The sequence below is a fragment of the Sciurus carolinensis genome, chromosome 1 (assembly GCF_902686445.1).
Source record: "Sciurus carolinensis chromosome 1, mSciCar1.2, whole genome shotgun sequence".
Taxonomy (NCBI): Eukaryota; Metazoa; Chordata; class Mammalia; order Rodentia; family Sciuridae; genus Sciurus; species Sciurus carolinensis.
Window position 1 is genome coordinate 1,497,697 of NC_062213.1, and position 20,584 is coordinate 1,518,280.

The 20,584-nt window shown below is 52.2% G+C and overlaps 1 protein-coding gene across 3 annotated transcripts; it reads right to left on the reverse strand.

Annotated features, from left to right (window-relative positions):
• Positions 1 to 1,874: 1,874 nt before the first annotated feature.
• Znf707 (zinc finger protein 707) lies at positions 1,875 to 14,210 on the reverse strand. Of its 3 annotated transcripts, XR_007105378.1 has the most exons (6): positions 13,983 to 14,210; positions 7,739 to 7,807; positions 6,742 to 6,901; positions 6,293 to 6,409; positions 2,990 to 5,069; positions 1,875 to 2,895 (listed from the first exon to the last, which is right to left on the reverse strand). XR_007105378.1 is itself a non-coding variant. In XM_047528182.1 (5 exons), the coding sequence occupies exons 2-5, from the start codon at positions 7,769 to 7,771 to the stop codon at positions 4,213 to 4,215; spliced, it is 1,164 nt and encodes a 387-aa protein (XP_047384138.1). In that variant the 5' UTR covers positions 7,772 to 7,807; positions 13,983 to 14,210; the 3' UTR covers positions 1,879 to 4,212. The 3 variants fall into 3 exon arrangements, 2 of the variants coding, with proteins under 2 accessions (XP_047384145.1, XP_047384138.1); XM_047528182.1 differs by having other exon boundaries at positions 1,879 to 5,069; positions 6,293 to 6,406; XM_047528189.1 differs by lacking the exon at positions 6,293 to 6,409 and having other exon boundaries at positions 1,877 to 5,069.
• Between the last annotated feature and the right edge of the window lie 6,374 nt (positions 14,211 to 20,584).

Below are 20,584 nucleotides of genomic sequence, written 5' to 3' on the forward strand. Positions count from 1 at the left end.
AGGTTCTCGCCCTCACCAGTGAAAGCCACGCTGAAAATGAAAGGGCGTTTATGGACGACGAGGCTCACAAATGCCAGGCAGTTCTCATGGATGATCCTGAAGTCAGTACCAGGACATGCGATACTCTCCATGAGCCTCTGATGCCCACTGACCTCCCAGCTGAACATTCATGTGAGGATGTGACCTTCCAGACCTGTGCCAGCTGCCCAGACCTATCTGCTCAACCCCTGCCTAACCTCGAGGAAGAGTGATTCAGACAGTAGTCGTGTCTGCCAGCGTCAGAGGACGGCTGGGCATGTAGTAGTTAGCCTAGGGAAAACGACAGCTCACCCTTGCCCTGGGGACTTCACCTCTGAAGGCTGAGCTAACCACTCTAATTAGAGCACTAATGAAAGGGCAAGGTCAAGTGCTCAGTATAGACAGACTCCAGGTGTGCGGGTGGAGCACAGGGCACCTCCTCCTCCAAACCGTGTCAAGGACACCTCCGGGTCTGACTATGGGACCTGGTAATCTCCATGCTGCCACTCATGGCAGACACCACCAGGACAAGCCTGTCAGAAAGCTCTCCTAAAATCCCAGTGCTGGGTCAGGCCTGAGCATGTGAGGAGGTTGGCTTGCTGACCTATGCTTGGACTGAGCTGTGGCGTTATCCTGTGTGCTGCAACTGAGGAAAGCATCACATCTAACAAGTGTGCACCTGGAAGGGGGCGTGGGGAGGAGGGGCTTGACAAGCTTAGGTATGGAGTGGCTCCAGCCTGCATGTCCCGAGTTGCAACCGACTGGATCCCCAGCTTCCGTGCCATCTCTGTTCTGACCAGGTGGCTGGCATGGTGAGAGAGATGGTTCCTCAAGTTTAAATCCAGTATGGCTCCACCATGGGGAGCTAGCTTTTTAATGTTGTTTTAAAAACCTACACATTTCAAATTCCCAAAGCATTTCATTTGGTGGGCCCACAATTCAGGTCCCAGATACAAACGCTGCAAAGCGAACAGTTGGGGCTAGACTCGCACTCAGAAAAGCAGCTGTCCACTCTTGCCGGGTTCCCATGGATTTGAGAACCCCTGGGACTGGCATGCGGCAGGCTCCCCGGCCCCCAGAACCACTGAGTTTAGGATGCACTGCAAGAGCAGTAAGCCTAGACACCAATCTACCTGCTTCCAACCCCCACAGCCTCGGAGCACACGGAGAGCCAGCAGTGGTGGGACGCAGTCCTCTCCCCACCTGAGTCACGGCCACCAGGGAATGCCACATGGTCCTTGCCACCCTGGAGCTCTTGGTGTACCTCAGGTGGGCACATGTGTGGAATGTGGCACGTAGACAGGTGAGCCAGAGTGGCCCATGGATAGGATGCCTGGCATGGTGGTCACAGGCATGGCTCTGCCACCTGTTGGCCCCACTGGGACATGATTCCTGGCCACAAAGTGGCCTCACACATTCCCCATTCCCAGTAAATGAAAAGACACGGAAGGCTGCGGGGATGTGTGCTGGCCAGGGATTCCTGCCTGGAGGCCAGCACGCCACCCAGGATGCCCAGCCTGTGGGAGTGGGTTGAGATCCAAGACAGACCACCCCACCGAACTGTTCGCCACTTCGCAGCCACCAGTCTACCCAGGGCTGCCTGCCCAAGCAACTGGACAGCTCCAGAAACATCTCATGGCAGTGACCTTAAGTCAGTTGGGGATAGTGTTCCTCAACCATCTGCCATTACTGTACAGGAGAAGTGCTAGAAGGAAACAGCGGCCTGCACGGGAGCCTGCCAGGCAGGACAGAAGACGCTGTCGTGGCACACTGCCCGCCAACTAGACTGTCAGCAAGTGCCCAAGTGGCCTCAGAGGGAATGCAGCTCTCTGCCAAGCCCTCCACTGCTCGCATGTAACCCTCGCAACTGCATCACACTACTTTGGCACCTGGCAGTGACCTGAACACAGCCAGCGGGCCCCATAGGACAACGGAACCCACGGATCAGGGTCAGTCTCAGCGTCCACTGCCTGCCCACAGACAAGTCTCTCCACTCCTGAACAGACCTTCACCTACTCACCATCCCAAGGCCTTCAACTCAGGAGGGAGCAGCCAGGGTGCCTGCCTAGCAGCCCTCAAGGGGCAAAGCCTTTTTTACCAGCGTGCCCCTTGGGATGTGCTCACACCCCAAGGGGTGGGCTCTAACCCCTTCTGCACACTGAGCTGTGCCTCCCCCCACATTTGCCCCTTGGGGCTCTAGGCCCACAGCTTTGTTAGGAGGTAGGGTCTTGGGAGGGAGGCAACTGAGTTGAGCTGAGGCTGTCTGAGTGGTCCTCACCAGGGTCACTGGGGTTGTGCCTATGTGAGGAGACACCTGGGTCTCTGGCTCCTTCTCCATGTGTGCACACACTCTGCAGGGAGGAGGCCACCAGGCAGGGTCACCCCTTATTTTCTGTGGTCTGCACTGTTTTCTCCTGGCCCACGGTACAAAGAGTCAGCAGGTTCACGGCTGTTTAAAACAAGATCCAGTGTGCATTAATGAACTTAAACTTTCAAACACACCTCCTAGCTTCAACTCACCAACATTTACCAGGTTTTCCCCCTTTATTAGAACTTTAAGGCAAATCCTTGACACCAAGTCATTTCTCCCACCAGTGTCAGAATTCATCTCCACACCATGTCATCACAGCAAATTCCTTTTAATACCACCAAATGCCCAGCCTGTTCATTCCACGATTGTCTCAAAAGCAGCTTCTTATAACTGTTTTGTTCCAGCACTCCAGCCGCACCGCTGCTGTGCCCCTGGCTGCTTGGTGAAGGCGCCATCTGACAGCAACCCTCAGGGGTCTGGTGCCGTGCTTCCTCCCGGTGGGCTGTGCTGGTCCTCTTCACCCTGCTCCCTGTGACCTCATTTCCAAGTCCAGGAGCAACTGTTACCTGGGAATTTTTTTAGGGTACCAGGGATCAGGCACAAGAGCTCCACCATTAAGGTGCACCCCCTGCCTTTTAATTTTTTCAGACTCGGACTCACCAAGTTGCTGAGGTTAGGATGTGCACCACTGCACCTGGCTGTTAACTGGAATCTTAAAAAGCAAAACCCCTCATCAGACATTAGGATAACCTGAGATACAGCAGGGACAAGTGCTTGGTCCCCACTCAGCCCTGGCAGTAGGGAGCTGCCCAGACTGTTTCTGCCTAAGTAAGCAGAGGCACCCCAAGCTGAGGACCAACTGAGAAGACGGTCTGCAGCAAGCATGGCCACCACATGCTGCTCTTAAAACAGCCACACTTGCCAGCTCCAGGGGCATGACCAGCTCCAAGCCACTGGCCAACGGAGAGGGTATGGGCAGAGGGACCTCCTGTTGCCCACCAGGCAGGCAGCCCCAACACAGCCAGCTCCTGGGCACCTGCACAGAGCTGCCAACAGCCAAAGCCCATGACACAGGGCAGTGCAGTCAGGTCATTAAGGAGCCTGAAAGCCAAGGGCCAGAGCTGAGCAGCACAGTCCAGGTTGGCAGCATCTCTGTGACTTGTGGTCCCAACATGTGGATGCAGGGCTGGGGAGATATGTCCAGTTCTCCTTCACATGCCCAGGGCAGAGGCCCCCACGTGACCCTGGGAATGGCCTTCCTGGTCACATCCTATGAACTCAAATAAATAGAAGCAAGACAGTGCTACTCTGCCCAAACCCCAACGTCCAAGTAAAGAAGCCACAAAAGGGGAAGAGTTGAGGATGTGGCTCTGACTGACGCAGGACGGCCCACCAGTCCTGTGCTGCCACTGGGCAGACAGCCCCACATGTGCTCTGCCAACCACACCCTGGCTTTGAATACAGGTCTGGCCTTTTAACTGTCTCCCACTGCAACAAAGGTGCTCATTTCTACGTCACGTGGTGAGGTTGCAAAAGAGGCTTCGCTTCTCTATAAAATGTAAAACTGTCTTGCAGAGATGGAAGACAGTTGAGCAAATAGTAAAGGAGAGAAAGGTTAAAGTGCACATGAGTGACAGTGGGGGCAGGGATTGAATTCCCAGGCTGAGAGCCGTGGGTGCCTCTCCAGGGTCTGGATATGGGGTGCTCCGTGGTGTACTCTGGAGCCCCTTCTTCCAATGGCATTTCCTGGTGGTACTTCTCGGGGGCTCTGTGGAGCCCCAAACAGTTGTTTGGAGAATCAAGAAGGCTTCCTTCCAGGCTCAAGAGTGCCTGAAAGAGTACAGGTCTTCCCCAGCAAAGGTGGAGCATCCAGGCCAGGGCCTCTACACCTGGCCCCGCCGGTGAGTCCTCTGATGCCGAGTGAAGAAGCCCAGGTGGCGGAAGCCCTTCCCACAGCGGTCACACTCATAGGACCTCTTGGTCAGGTGCAGCTTCTGGTGGATGCTGAACCCCTTGGGCCACCGGAAGGCCTTCCCACACTCAGCACAGGTGTACGGCTTCTCCCCACTGTGAATGCGCTGGTGGTGGCTAAGGTTCTCCTTGGTCCGGAAGGCCTTGCCACAGTCGGTGCAGAAGAAAGGCCTCTCCCCAGTGTGCACCAGCTGGTGCCGGAGGAGGTTGGACTTCTGTTTGAAGGCCTTCCCGCAGTCACCACACACATAGGGCCGGTGCTCTGTGTGGACTTTGCGATGCTGCGCCAGACGGTCCTTCAAGCTAAAGGCCTGTCCACACAGCTCGCAGCTGAAGGGCTTCTCACTTGTGTGGTTCCTCTGGTGGCGCAGGAGGTTGGAACACCACCGGAAGGTCTGGCCACACTGGAAGCACTCAAAGGACCTGGTTCCTGTGTGTACTGTCTGGTGAGCAGCCAGCCGGCTGTGACAGCTCAGCGCCTTCCCGCATGTACCACAGATGAATGCAGATTCCTCCGTGCGGCTCCTGTGTGGCTCCCCAAGGCCTGGCCACTGCCCGCAGGCCTTCCCACAGGTGGGGCCGTGGAGAGTGGCAGGCTTGTCAGCTTTCCTCCCTGGAGAAGTCCTGGGAAGCCGCACATCACCCGCCCCCGGGAGGAAGCTCTTCCCCAAGCCAGCCCCTTTCTGGAGTCTTCCCCGCAGGCGGGTTTTCTCATGAGCCCAGGCTGGCTGATCACAGGGTCTCTTGTGGTCAACAGGCTTCCTTGACCCTATGGAGGAAGACCAACACATTTACAGGACTGGTGGCTCCAGGGAGAGGTCAGGTCATGCAGTGGCCATCCCTTTTTTTTTTTTAAGTTTATTTTCATTGTGAACAAATGGGATACTTGTTGTTTCTGTTTGTACATGGACTAATGGCATACCATTTGCGTAATCATACATTCACATAGGGTAATGAGGCTTGATTCATTCTGTTATTTCCCCTCCACCCCTCCCACCCTCTTTTCCCTCTGTACAGTCCCTCCTTCCTCCATTATTGCCCCCCTCCCAACCCCCATTACGTGTCATCATCCGCTTATCGGTGAGACCATTCGTCTTTTGGATTTTTGAGATTGGCTTGTCTCACTTAGCATGATATTTGGCCATCCTTTAAGTGTGAAGGAAAGCTACCAAATGTGTCAAGTCTACTAATTTCAAGCAAAACAGGGAGGCACTCCTAAAAAGTCACTCCTTGCAGCACAAGCTATAAAGAAAACATGCCAAAAGCACCGAGCTGAGCTAAACCCACTGACACTGGCCTACATAAAGTGAACTCAGCTCACCCCAACCCCGTGGTGGGCAGGTGAAGCCCGGCATCACGGCCCTGTGAGCTGTCTGAGCAGCACAACGATGCACACTGGCACTGGTGTCCCCAAGCCAGGAGGGGCTCAGTGGGGCACCACCATTGCCCTGCTGAGGTACCACTGGGGCCTGGGCAGAGGCTAGGGACTCCACATATTCAGGATCTCCCACCTTCCCCAGCCTATGGCTCCAACAGATCCAGAAGCCTCCCAGGCTGCCTCGGGTTTGCACGACTGCTCAATCTGAATTGAACAACAACCCCAGGGCTGGGATGTGGTCGGTGGTAAAGCGCTTGCCTAGCACATGTGAGAGACCTTGGTCCATCCCCAGCACCACCACAGGGAGAAACAAGATACCCCCATGACCACCGCCAAGGCCACCACTCCTTTAAGGAAAGGAGGTGGTGCTGTTGACCAGCTTTACAAATGGGCAGACAGAATAAAAAGCTACCTAAGGTCACCCAGAGACCGTGACCCGCAGTAGGCCCAGTGGCAGGAGTGCGGCTGCCACCGGTGCCCCACTCAGAAGCAGCTTTGTGCCCATCTCCCCTGGAAGGGAAGGTGCTGGAGGGTGCTGTGTGCCGGGCACTCAACCGGGAGCTCTGAGACAGAGGAAGAGGCCAACTGGGCCCAGTCCAGAGTGCTGCGCTCACCTGGGTGGGAACCCCGCCGTGCTTCCCGAAACTCAGATCTCTTCCAATTGTCAACCCACGGCTCATCCCACTGTTCCAGGTGAGAGACAAGATCTGGTCTGGGGCCGCAAAATCCTTCTCAAAAGGGAAAAAAGTTGTTTTATTTGTGCAGAGGACAGTGAGGGTCAGGGCTCAGGTCAGTTTTGGATCAGTACAAGGTGACCCAGCAGCCGGGACAGCCCTTAAGGACCCCCTGGAGAATCTGCCTGAAGCAGAGATGAAAGAGGAGACATCCCCAATCCCACTGACCCACACAGGGTCCTGGAGGCCTGAGCACACAAGACAAGCTGCCTCCAGGGAAGTCAAGAGAGCCCCTGGACCAGAACGTCAGAGGGTGGGCTGGGCCCTCTGTCCACACAGGCTGAGAACTCTACTTTCAAGTCCTTGGCTGGAACCAATGTGGCCCTTACCCAAAGCAACCAAGCTCCTGAAGTTGTCCAGCATGACATCCCAATACAAGGCCCTCTGCCCAGGGCCCAGACACTCCCACTCCTCCCTGGAGAAGCACACTGCCACGTCCTCAAAGGTCACTGGCACCTGACACACGCAGGGCTCCAGGACTCGCTGCTCCTGAAAAAGAATGAGAGAGAGAGGGCAGTAAGTCCCACAACTGCAGGAAGGGGTGAGGCCTCCGACAGGAGGAACCCCGAGAGGCCCACAGCCACGCCCAGGAAGGTACCTGTGTGGATGCGACTCTTATGCTAGACCCTGACCCCCATGTGGCTGCACTTGGAGATGGGGGCCTCTGAAAAGCAAGTAAGGTTAAATGAGGTCAACGGGTAGGATCCTGAACAACAGGACTGGGGTTCTGATAAAAAAGGCAGAAAGCCAGGCATGGTGGTGCATGCCTGTAATCCCAGAGACTTGGGAGACTGAAAGTCAGGAGAATCACAAGCTTGAGGCCAGCCTCAACAACTCAGTGAGGCCCTAAGCAACTTAACAAGACCCTGTCTCAAAAAAATGGGCTAGGGATGTGGTTCAGTGGTAAAGCACCCTGGGTTTAGTCCCCAGGATGGGGAAAAAAAGGAAAAAGGAAAAAAGGCAGAGAGCTCCCTGGCTCTCCCTGACAGGAGGCCATTCACAAAGGCAGCGTCTACAGCCAGGAAGAAGCCCAGGCCAGGACTGCACATGCCAGCACCGATGCTGGACTCCGCAGGACAGAGAAGTTGATGGCTATAGCTTAAACTGCCCACCTGGTATTTTGCTTGCAACTGCACTGGACTAAGCACCTAAAAGAACCAAGCACATTTTCCAAGTTGGTTATGACATCTACTAGGCTCTTATGTAAGTGAACTGGGCTCTTTTCTTTTTCCCAGGCCCAAGAAAGAACCAGCAGAAAGGCAAGCCTGGCAGGTAGCCTCCCTGCTGAGGCCACGCCTGGGGGCCGTAGCCAACAACAGAGCTCACCTGGGGCACATCCATGGGAACCGCAGTGGCCATGCTCTGGGGAAACACAGGTATAACGGAGCAGACAGTCTGGGGAGACAAAGCGGGGTGAGCAGGAGCAGCTGGCACGAAGCCCCACCTGACTCCAAGAGCCAACCCCCACCCTTGCAAGCCCAGGGAGCCCAGGAAAAGCCAGCAGTGCCCATGCCCTGGCACTGAGAGACCAGGGAGAGCAGTGCTGTATCCCCTCTCAAGTGACAGAACTCCAGAACACCAGGAAGCAGGCAGATCTGTCTCCATAGGAGGTTGTGACCAGCCAATTGTGGCTGAACGTCACCAGCCTGACGGCAGATGTGGCACTGGAGAGTGAGACTACAACCCCAACCAAGGCCCCTGGATCCGGCGAGGCCAGGCCATTCCATAGGGCAGAGCACACAAACTGTCCTCATGTGCTTTCCCACGAACATACAGGCCACATCCCAGCCACCTCCCCCTAATTCAGAATGTGAGCTGGCCCCAGGAAACCCCACTGGCCTTCACTGCCAGGTGCTCCCCACAGTAAGCTGCATCTGTGGCTTCTGCCATGGGCCTGCCAAGAACCACCCTCCCCAGGATCCGGAAGCCTCTGCTGTGAAGCCCAGCCTCAGACACTGTGGGAGAAGACATCCCAGGGGCAGGAAGAGAGAACACGTCTCCTTCCCCTGCCAGCGAGAAGGGGGCCTCGCTGCAGACCCTACCTCAGGAGTGCCCTTTGGACCATCATGAGCCCCGTTACACCAAATCCAGCAACTTACAGAAAGTGAACAAATTCCCTGAAAAAGACTGGAACTGAGCCAGCCAAGTGGAGGCCCAGCCTGCTGAACTAATGAAACCAGGATGGCGCACTCCATGGGAGGGACAACAGGTTGGTGAGACTGGCGCGAACTCACCCGCCCCATAGAGGGACCACACAAACTCACAAGTTTTTATGAGAAGACCAGTTTCTCTTAATTAGGCAACATGACCCTTAAACCCAAACCATATAACACACTGTCAGAGGAAAATTACAGGCCAATCTCTCATTACCAGACACGGACGTTTTTTAAATCGTAGGAGGCCAAATCCAGCATTTACAAACAGAAGCCTGTCATGACTGAGGGCGTGCATCCCAAGGACACAGTCACTGTGGTCTGACCTCCTGGGGACAGGAGGGCGCTGTCTTTGCATCACCTCTGCCTCACAGTCCTTCCCCAATTCTTCTGACATCATTCAGTATGTCTCAGCTCTAAATGGATGTCAGTCACGTGTAACTCAGCTTTTGTGTTTTCCAACTTGAGACTTGCAGAGACCAAGCCTGTCATGACCACAGCCCATTTTGGCCGTAACTGCCCGACCGCCCACCAGGTAACCCTGACACAGTCTCAAGTCCTACAGGGCAGAGTCAGGCTATGTGTGTTGTGCTGGTCATCGATGCCCAACTGCTTCTTAATGGACATTTGACATGTTAATCACCTTTTTCAAAATATTTTTTTTAGTTGCAGATGGACACAATACCCTTATTTTATTTATTTACTTTTATGTGGTGCTGAGGATCAAATCCTATGCCTCATAGACAAATGCTCTACCACTGAGCCACAACCCCAGCTCTGTTAACCATTTTTGAGAAAGGCCAGGTCTGCTCTGGCTGGCCAGAGCCCAACTATGTCCAGATGGCCACATGAACCTCCCCGAGCCCTGTGCAGAGTCCTGTGCGGCTTCTTCTGGTAAGTGACTGGCCTGCTACGTTGCAGAGCCCTGGATCTGCCTGCCTTCTCTGGTTTCAGTCCCTTCCACCTTCTGCAGACATCTCTCACAAACGGGGGCCCAGGTTTTTCCATAACGAGATCACCTCTTCCCTTTTTTTTCTTTAAATATATATTTTCAGGGCTGGGTTGTGGTTCAGTGATAGAGCGCTTGCCTTAGCATGTGGGAGGCACTGGGTTAAATTCTTAGCACCTCATATAAATAAATAAAATAAAGGTCAATCAACAACTAAAGCAAAAAAATCTTTTAAATATGTATTTTCAATGACTTTATTTATTTATTTTTGGTGTTAAGGATTGAACCCAGTGCCCCACGCATGCTAGGCAAGCACGCTATCATGATACAACCCCGGTTCCTCACCTCTTCCTTTTATTTATTTATTTATTTTAAAAATTTTTTTTAGTTGTACAGGAGCACAATACCTTTATTTATTTTATGAGGTGCTGAGGATGGAACCCAGTGCCTCACGTGTGCTAGGCAAGCGCTCACCACTGAGCCACAACACTGGCCCAACACCTCTTCCTTATAAAGCATGGCAGCAACTTTAGTCACAATGACTTTCCTAAATTTTCCTTTATCATTTGGAAATGAACCAACATAATTAATCACATTAACAACACAAAGGAGAAAATGCAGTGCCAAGTCCATGATTATCTCAAAAGATTTAGTGATATGATTTAAATGTCCTTTCCAAAACTCATGCTAAAATCTGTCTCCATGCAAGTAGGGGGACCAATACCACTGTTAGGACATTGTGTGGTATTTCCATGACGGGTTCTGGGTGCTCTGCCCCACTGTGACACAGCGGGAAGGGCCCTGCCAGACAGTGCTGCTGCACTCATGGACTTCCTGGCCTCCAGCTGTACAAAATAACTTTTCTCTATAAATTGCCAGTCTGTGGTATTCCATTATACAATCAGAAAAGGCACTGTTAAAATCCAGCACCCAGCAAGCACGGGCAGATAGAACCCCACAACCACAGGCCTGCAGTGCACACCTCATGAAGGAGCCCATACTGCCTCTCCTGCTGGGCCCAGGACCAGGTGAGGCTGTCTGCTCTAACTGCTTCTCCTTACCATCTTATCGGTGGCCCAAGTCCATGCAAGGAGGCAGAAAAAGAAAGAGAGCCATAAAAATTAGGAAGAAGCAAAACTATCATTATTCAAGGATGACAAGCTTATGCTTGAGGAAAGTCAGGAGGAATTTTCAAAAAGCAGCTAGTAAGTCCACAGGATATAGAAATCAACTGATTCTACTGGCTATGAATACAGGGGATAGGAAACAACATTAAGGGCAACTTTTACAGTAACATGAAAAAAATCAAACACCTAGTAATACATTTAGGATACTCCAGCCCTAAAAGCTACAAAACACTGGGGAAAACTGAAGACAAAGATAAACTGGGAGAAATCCTATGTGGGAAACATGCAAACTCAGGTCTCCTGAACTCAATCAGTCTCTGACACCAGGTCACCAGGTGTGTGGGACCTCCCCAACCTGCACAGTAAGCAAGCAATCCTGCAGCGCACAGGCCTCCTCAACCCCACCCAATCCAATCCTGACACCACCCACACCTGGAGACAGTGTCAATTCCTCAGACTCGGGGCTCAGCCCCAAGACAGCCCCACCGATGGTGCCAATCCCAAACCCCTGGCTGTCCCACCTGCACTTCTGACAAATACTTATAAACCAAGGTTCCCAAAAGTCCCTCCTGAGGTCGGGTCATTTTGCTCGAGTGGCTCCTAGAACTCAGAAAGCCTACTCGTACCTCCTGCCTTACAGAGGTCACAGATGAAGAGATGCACAGGGTGAGGCATGTGGGAAGGGCTGAGCAGTCCACTGGGTTATTCCAAGGTTCCCCCAGCTCTGAGTCCTTTGGGGTTTTAGGGAGGTTTCATTATTAGGTTTGGATCTTATCACTGGCCACCGGTGATCAACTCAACCTTCTTCAGCCTCCCTTCCCTAGAGTATCAGGTGGGGCTGCAAGAACTGTCCCATCTATCCAGAAGTTCCTATAGTGACCATTAGCATACAAAGGCACCTTCACTACAAAGATCCCAATAACTCAGGAGTCAGGAAATGTGTTGAAGATCATGTTCAGTTCAGTTTTCCCTAAACTGCCCCACGGATTCTACACAACTCCTCCCTAAATACCAGCAGGTTTTCTGAAGAAATTAAGATGCTGATTATAAAATTTATGTGAGAATACAAAAGCCCTTGAACAATTATCCTGCAGAACAAATTAGAAGATTCTGCCACCTGGTCCTAAGACTGTGTGTAACTAGGCTTGGCAGAATTACTCCTTTGGCCACTTGCAAGGCTCTCACCCTTCTCTAATCCTTTTATGACCTCTCTCTAAATTCTGGAGAAAAACCCCATCTAAATGGTTGTTTTCTATTAATCTGTCTTTAGATTTACAGAACACAGAACATCTAATGACTTTTGCAATGCCCTCCTTAATCTTTAGATCAGAATATCATCTGACACAAAGTGTATAAAAGGATTTTTTTTTTTTTTTTTTTTGGTACTGGCGATTGAGCCCAGGGGCGCTCTACTACTGAGCTACATCCTCAGCCCTTTTTATTTTCTAATTTTGAGACAGGGTCATGTTACTGTTCATGATAGCCTTGAACTTGTGATTCTCCTGCCTCAGCCTCGTGAATTGCTGGGATTACAGGAGTGTGCCACCAAGCCTGGATGATGTGAGGTTTAACTTGCATTACATTAAAAGTAATGTCTAAAAAGCCCCACCGGTGCTAACCCTAGTGTAGGAAAACAGACTGGCAAGAAATCAAGCAGCAGCTGGAGAAATAGGAGAGCTTGGGTTTATTTATGCTGGCGAACCCAGACAAGCTCACACTCAAAATTCTGGGCCCCAAGCCGTGGGGTTACAGGGGTTTTATAGTGCAGTGCAGGAGACCAGGTTACAAGGGCAGTACTGGCTACTAATAGGTGGGTTTGAAATGGGGGCTGCTCAAGCAGGAACAGAGTCAAGACAGGGTGGAAAGCCTGTGGCAGGAAGCCTGGTTACAGAAGCAGAACCAGCCAGTTATCTCTGGGTGGGGACTTCCACATCTCTGGGGATGTAGGCCCACTTCTGGCTTAACTAATAACTTGTCTTCTCCTGTTACCTATTGGCCTGAATCTGTTTTAGGTCATTTTCCTGTTCACTAGGAGGTCCAGGTCCATCAGGATGTTCTGGAGAAGAAAGGGAGATCTAACCCTGGACCACTAATGAAGACAGTTCAGCAGAAGCCTTCCTGCCTGATCCTCTTTTCCCTACCTGCAAAAAACCCATCTGCATTCCTGAGCCCCACGAGGTGGACCTTTGAGGAGATGTGCCTCCACACCATCTTCTTCAGGGCCTGTCCTGAATAAACCAAACTCTTCCCGAGGACTCATCTCCTGAGTGGTGGCCTTTGCACTCCAAACAGCCCTGACTCAATCCTGGTAACCTAATGCTCTGTGATCAAGAGTGTGAAGCTGACATGAAGATAAACACACAGATCAAGAAAAACAGGACAGTCCAAACAGGACCACATATGCAGTTACATGCACCAATACAAGTCCAAGATTTTAAAAAGGCACCTTTTCAATTAATCAAGCTGAAACTGGGAAAAATTAACCTTTAAGCCCTGTACCTCACAGGCCCTAAATAACTCAAGAAGGACCACAGACCTAAGGCAAAAGTTGAAACTAAGAGTTTCTACAAGAAAAACAAAAAGACATTTACATTTACCTTTATAATCTTGAGGGAGGCAAAGATACTAAAAGTACTCACCTTAAAAAAATTATAAATGGGACTGTACCAGAATTTTAAACTTCTGCTTCTAAGTGGACAGTTAGTTAAGAGCCAGGTGCAATGGCACAGGCATGTGACTCCAGTGATTTAGGAAGCTGAGGGAGGAAGACTGCAAGTTCAAGACCAGTCTGGGCAACTTAGCAAAACCCTATCTCAAAATAAATAAAAAAGGGTTGGGGGTGTAGCTCAGCGGTAGAGTGCCCCTGGGTTCGATCCTCAGCACAAAAAAAGGAAGAGAGAAAAGTTCAAAGAAAATGAAAGGGCAAGCCACAGACTGAGAGAAAATAGACTCATTCAGAACTGTAACTTCTACAAGTCGATGATGAAAAGAAAAAAGCTTAAAACAAGCAAAATGTCTGAATGGCCACTCTAGAAAAGTCATAGAATGGTCCATGAAAAGGCGCACTGAGCACAGGGTTTACTGTAATGACAAAATGTGACAGCTCCCCTCCTCTGAGCACCGCCGCTGGCCCAAGGGCTGGACTTCGACGGGAGAGCCAAGCTGCAGTGCATCCAGGGGCGGGACGGAGCCCAGGGGAGCAGGAGGGGCACCGCGGCAGCCGCCACGCAGGAACACGGGGAGAGCCACTGTCTGCCAAGCCCCCGGGAAGGTCCCGGCGAGGGTGGGGACAGGCGGGCTCACTCCGCCGTCGCAGGTGGGGACCCGGCGGGGCGGCTCACCTGGGGGCCTTGCGGCGGACGGCGGCGCGGGCGCGGCGTCCCCTCTGCAGCCGGGCTCGCGCGGCGGCCCTCCGGGCCTGGGCTCCGGCGTGTCTGAAGGCGCAGGGGGTTCGGAGCGCGGCTCGGGAAGATCGGACCGCGTCACACAAGCCTGGAGCGCGGGTGGCGGCGAGCAACCAAGACCGCAGGACCGCCGCGCCACACTGACTTCAACTTCCCAGCGGAAGTGCGCTGCGACCGGAGCAGCTTCCGGCCCTTCTAGGAACCGAATCTCGGTGTATCTCAGGAGGACTGAGGCGATCCCGGAGCCTGCGCGTGGCGGAGCCCATCTGCCGAGGCCCCGCCTTCGGGGGGGGGGCCCGTCCGGGCGCGCGCCCCGCCCCGCCCCAGAACTTGAGCAGGCCTTTCGGCCAGGCCCCGCCCCCAGAGGCCCCGCCCCGGCGCGCATACTTCCGGTCCTGGAGCGGGTCCCTACAGTTGGGAGCATGCCCGGCCTCAGGACGTCTTTCCTCTGGACAGTGAGGTGCCAGGCGGCGTGCACCTGCCCGCGGACCCCTTCTACCCGCCGTGTGGACTGGCTGTGGCGCTCCCCTGAGCCTGCCGGGAGATTTTTTTTTCCTCCTACGGCAAAATAAGTGAAGTGCGGTAGTGTTCAGTACCTTCACACTGTAGTCTGTTAAGTCTTAAAACTTCCTCCTGCAAAACAGAAGGCCTGGGCCGCACGGTGTGCAGAAGGGTCGCAAGTTTGAGGCCTGCCTAGACAACTTAACAAGACCCTGTCTCAAAATAAAAAGGGCTGGGGATGTAGCGCAGTCGTACGTAGAGTACCTTTGGGTTCAATCCCCAGTACCCCACAAGAGAGGGACCCTGTGAATGCAACAATGGGTGTTCAGAGGACCTGCGCAGAAGCGGATGGGAACACACACAATGGGAACACCGCAGTCAGAGCTGGACCTCAGAGGCCATCCAGATGGAAACCAGGGGGATGTAGTCACAGTGGGAAGTGGGTTTGTGTTTTGTTTTGCTCTGATTGTTTTGGTATTGGTGATTTTAATTCAGGGACAATTCACCACTGAGCTACAACCCCAGCCCTTTGTATTTTATTTTCGGACAGAGTCTTGGCTTGCTAAGGGCCTTGCTAAATTGCTGAGGCTAACCTTGAAATTGTGATCCTCCTATCAGCCTCCTGAGTCCCTGGATTTACAGGTGTGTGCCAGCCTGCCAGACTGCAAAATGCTTTGACAGATTTCAGACCTTATACAGCACTAGAGAATTCATGCAGGAGACTCTACCTGTGTAATGAATGTGGGAAAGCCATAATTCTATCTCCGTCATTACCAGATAGATGTGAATCTTTGCTGGTAAGAAACCACAGGAATGTGCTGACTGGGGCTGCTGTACCAGGGCTCCAGGTTCCCCAGTGCCAGAGGACAGGCTCGGACTGTGGCCTCCTTTGCAGACCACACCTTGGTGAGCATGGAGTTCACAAGGGACAGGAGCTGTACATGCAGTGCTGCAGGCAGAGCCCTGGCCACATTCCCACAGGAGAATTTGTGGGTGGAGGCCCCACGTGGCAGTGCTTGCACACTCTGGCTGTGGATAGCAGCCATCAGCAAGCATGTGATACCTCACACCAAAGAGAAATTCAGTTCCACTGACAGTTCAAAGAAGAGCAAATTCAAACTGAAGAAATAAGAAGGCGATAAACAGAAATCAATCTTCAGACAGGATTCATAGCTATTGGGCCGAGAGTTCCTGCTAGAGAAAATTGCCTTAGATAATAAATTTATAAAAACAGTTGTCAACTAACACCTTCTATGTTGATGCTGCCTGTGGACACAAGAAGGCTGGCACATTGAGCACACTTGTAATTCCAGCAGCTCAGGAAACATAGGAAGGAGGACTGCAAGTTCAAGGTCAGCCTCAGCAACTTAGCAAGACCCTAAGCAATTTAGTGAGACCCTGTCTCAAAATAAAAAAAAAAAAAAAAATTTAAAGGCTGGGGACATGGCTTAGTGGTAAAGCACCCCTGGGGTTCAATCCCTAGTGCAAAAAAAAAAGAAAAAGAAAAAAAAAAAAAAAAGAAAAAAGAAAAGAAAGAAGAAAAAGAAGAAATGAAGAAGTTGAAACCTGTAGAAGTATTAACTGTTTATGTGAGAAGTGTACGCATTTAATTTATAGAGATGTTTCAGCACAACGGTGGTTCTGCCTCTTGTTTGCATGTCAGGTTAACCATTAAACATCTCTTGAGGCTGGGGATGACTGGTGGAATATAATCTCACCTCACATCTGGCATGCACAAGGGCCTGGGCTCAATCCCGAGTACCAAAATAAGCAAGCAGATGGAAGAACTAGTTGAACTTTACAGAGCTTTTTATTACCTTCCAGTTGAAAGTTGTAGGTGAGGATGTGTGTTTGTATGATACAGGCATGTATTTGTATGCATGTGTGTACATGTGCATGTACATACATCAGAGTTTAACTGAGGAAATGAACCACTAAAGCAGCATGTTAAAGAATATTCAACTGCGGGGATAATTTTTTTATTAAAATGCCCAATTATATTGCACAACTAACACATTACTAAAATATAAATTGTTGAAACAGGAAAGTCTCCCTGTACTGGTGCCCCTGTGGGTGCTGATGCAGGATGGGTGACTCTGTAGGCCAGGCCTCGTCCTGGCTGGGGGACGAGGGCTGAAGTGGTGCTGCTGGGAAGTGCCCACAGCAAGCCACTCCATGCAGAACGACAGGAGGTCGTGTCGGCAGATGTACAGAATGCTGTGACCGGCAGAGACTCAACAGGTGACATTTACGCTCCAGAAGATAAGCCAGCCCAGTGGCATACACCTGTCATCTCCGCTACTCAGGAGGCTGAGGCAGGAGAAGCACTTGAGGCTCTTACAGGAATTAGAGGTCAGTGTGGGCAACACAGCAAGATCCCATTTTTTTTTTTTTTTTTGATGGTACTGAGGATTGACCCCAGGGCCTTGTGCTTATGAGGCAAGCACTCTACCAACTGAGCTATCTCCCCAGCCCAAGACCCCATCTTGATCAAGTAAAAGAATAAAAATAAACTTCTAGAAGATACAAGAAGATACTTTTCAGGTTACTAAGATGATGGCTTTTAATTGTGAGATTGAGAATGGTATTTAAACAGAGTGGGATTTAATGCTTGCAAACTTGTTAGAATGACTGGAGAATGCAGGAGGCTAACACTAGAACTGAGTTCAAAAGCCTAGTGCCACACTGTGACCCAAGGTAAAACATGGTATTAGGAAGCCCCAGCTGAACACCACTACTGAAACTGCATCCTGATGTCCCTGAAGCTGGGGCCTAGAACACATGGGGTCTCATCCCAGTGAACCTGTGTTCCAGGAGAAGCAGCACAGGGGTTGGCCATGCCTCACGTAGAAAACAGGTGTCCGTGGGAAAGACCCCTATTCTCTCCAAGGCCCTGGTTGCTACAGTCTCATGGTTTTGTGTGCAGGTCCAATCGGGAGACAGAAATAAGAAGGAAAGCCTAACATAATAATTATCAGCTCTAATGTAATTGTAGAGTTCAAGAAAATCACAAAGGCACAAGGGCTGAGAATTGTGAGGAAGGACATGTGGAAGTCAAACAGGGTCAGGCTCAGATGCCAGCCAGAATAGGTGGCTACAAGTTGTGCTGCTCAGTAGATGCAGAGATTGCTTGCTGGGCTGGCCCAGTGAGGGTCGGTCAGCAGTTGATGAGCAATGCCCCAGGTGCAGGTGGGTCATGGAAGGTGGGTAGGGATCCATGCCGGGACTGGCAAGCAGGAAGCACCCTCTGGGGTGCCGGCAGATGGGGCGCCGGCAGCTGGGGCTGGCACTGAGGGAGTGCCTGTGGTGGCACAGCTGAGATTCAGGCATGAGGCCTGCTGGCTGCCCTCCACAGCTGCAAGGTCAGGGAGCAGACAGAAGGAAGCACAGAACCAGGGAGAGAGGAGGCTTCCCCTGCCGTGGTGCGGTGGCCCTCCCGTGCCTCTGCTGGCCACGGTTAGCATTGTCCAGATCCAAAGGAGCAACACAGGGGCAGAAAGAAGGGGCAGGCCAGGCAGAAGGCGTCGGGCTGAGGCTCCAGCACCCTCAGCAGCACCGTGCCTGGCCCCTGTCGCTGTGCTGGTGCTCTACGTAGCTCTCAGCACTCCTCAAACGCTCGACACCATCTTCCCTCTCGCTCAGAAGATCACGTGAGTCTCTTACTTTACACAGAATATAGATGACAACTGGTGCTTGAATAAAACTGAATGACACAGACTTTGGGAGACCTGCCCGTCACAGGCTGAACTGTATTCCTTCCTAACCGTGTTGAGGTCTGCACCTCAGCTGTCTCAGCGCAATTTGTGTTTGTAATTGGAGATGAAGAATTGACAGAGGTGACGAGTAAAATGGCTGTTAGGATGGGCCCTAAGCAGTGTGGTTATGACCTGGCACAAGGGAGGTGTGGGTGCAGAGAGGAATGCCTGTGTAGACACAGCAGGTGCCGCCTGCAAGCCAGGAGATGGGCCTCAGGAGAAAACAAGCCTGCTGCCATTCGACCTCAGGCTACTGGCTTCCAGAACTGCAAGAAGATGTCTGTTGTTTGTCCCTGCAGTCTGTGGTGTTATTTATGGCATCCTGAGCTGATGCAGTGCCAGTACTGGGCTGCCGAGTGACTGTGGAGTCCTGGAAACAGATACAGCTGTGACCTGGTGGGTTCTCCCTAAAGGAACGTCACCACCCAGTCACAGGAGAAAAGCTCATCCTAGAGCAAGAAGAGGCAGCCAAGGATTGAAAGGAAATGGGAATAGCGTCCTCCCCTCTGAGGCTGGAGAGGGGTGAACAGATACTCAGGGTAGCGTGAGGCTGGTCATCACAGCCACAGTGGACCAAGGTTTTGCTGGCAGCACATGACCAGGGCCCAGTGTGGGTCTGAGTAGCTGCAAGCAAGCACTGATTGCTGTACCAGGTCCAACAGAGGCCACCAAATCAGACTGGGAGTAGATCCCAGAGCCAGTAAATGCGACATGAACTCTGCCTGTTGGCCGCAGCAGAAAGTGTAGGGGTAGTGGCAGTAGCACGGGGGTGTTCCTGGAGGTGTCGGCCCTGGGCCTCAGTGAAGCCCATGGCTTGTACTGCAGCCCTCCTGGGAGCAGTGCAGGCCACCAGACTGACCATACAAAGGGAAGTCCCACGTCTTCCATGAGCTGGAGGGCTGCCTTGGGAAGGAATACCCTCCCGCCCATCTGAAGGACAGTAGGACTGCTGGCTGAGGGTGCCGGGAGAAGGGGCTTTGCTTCCTCTACATTTGGACCACCTCCCACCACAGCATCCTGCCCCACACTGTCTGGAACCTGCCTGGGCCAGGTGATCACCACTCTCACTGATCAAGAGGCCAGGGTGAGACTGGGGCTGTAGCTCAGTGGTAGAGCATTTGCCTAGCATGTGTGAGGCACTGGGTTCGATCCTCAGCACCACGTAAAGATATACAAATAAAAAAAAAAGGAAGAAGCCAGAGCAATGGCCACTCTTCTGTGTAGAGCCACCTGGCAGCTTTCAAAGCCTTCCTCCCACTGCCACTGTGGCCTCTGGGGCCACAGCCCTCCTGTAATCAGCCCATCAGCCCTGGGAGCTCCCGCCTCCGCCTTTCCTGCCTCTGCTGTCCTGTCTGCCAGGTGCCCTCCTCCCGACCTCTGGGCTGCCTTTCAGCTTCTCCAGGTCTGCACAACAGAGTTCCGCTTGCCGTTGGCATGTTTAGTAGTAAAAGTACAGGCTGCCCAACTGAACTTGGAAATCGGGGAAACCACCTATTGTTTAAGTTTGTGCCAGGCGGCATTTTCTCACTCCACCCGATGTCCCCCCACCTCTTGCTCCCCTCGCATGTAGAAGAGACCACCAGTGTCCTGTGGAGCCTCCCACACTCACGCTCTCTGGGGGGCAGTGGCCCAGTGGAAGCCACGGTCGTCAGGCTTGGACCTGGTGTGGCCCACTCGGTTCCAAGAGGATGAGAGTAGGAGTGTCCTGTGTCCTCTAGGCTAGGACACAGCACAGCAGTGGGCTGGTCATATGCCCGTCTTCCCACAGGCCGAGAAAGCAGCCAGTGGTGCAGACTTGCCCATGACTCTCATAAGAGACATGAACGCTAAAAGCAACTGTACGCCAGGGGCTGCTTTTATTTTGTTGTTGGATAACTGGGTCCTCCTATGTCCAGGTTGGCCTTGAACCCCTGGGCTCTGCACACTAACAGGGTTAGCAGTTTCTGCCATCAGCAGGAAGCTGGGGACAGATATCTGGTGGCCTGATATCACTGTTTGTATAACACAGACTTGCAGGAAGACTGAAGTATTTTTGAACCTGAAATTTTAATTTTTTTTTTTTTTGGCAGTGCTGGGGATTGAACCCAGGACCTTGCCATTGACAGGCAAGCACTCTTCGAATTGAGCTATATCCCCAGCTCTGAAATTCCAATTTATTTGGGTTCCTTTTGACATGTGTTCTACTCACCTGAGCCTCCTGAGTAGCTGGGGTTACTGTATTCCCCATCAGCTGGGAGGGGATTTTTTTTCTTTTTTTGGTAACAGGGATTGAACCCAGAGGTG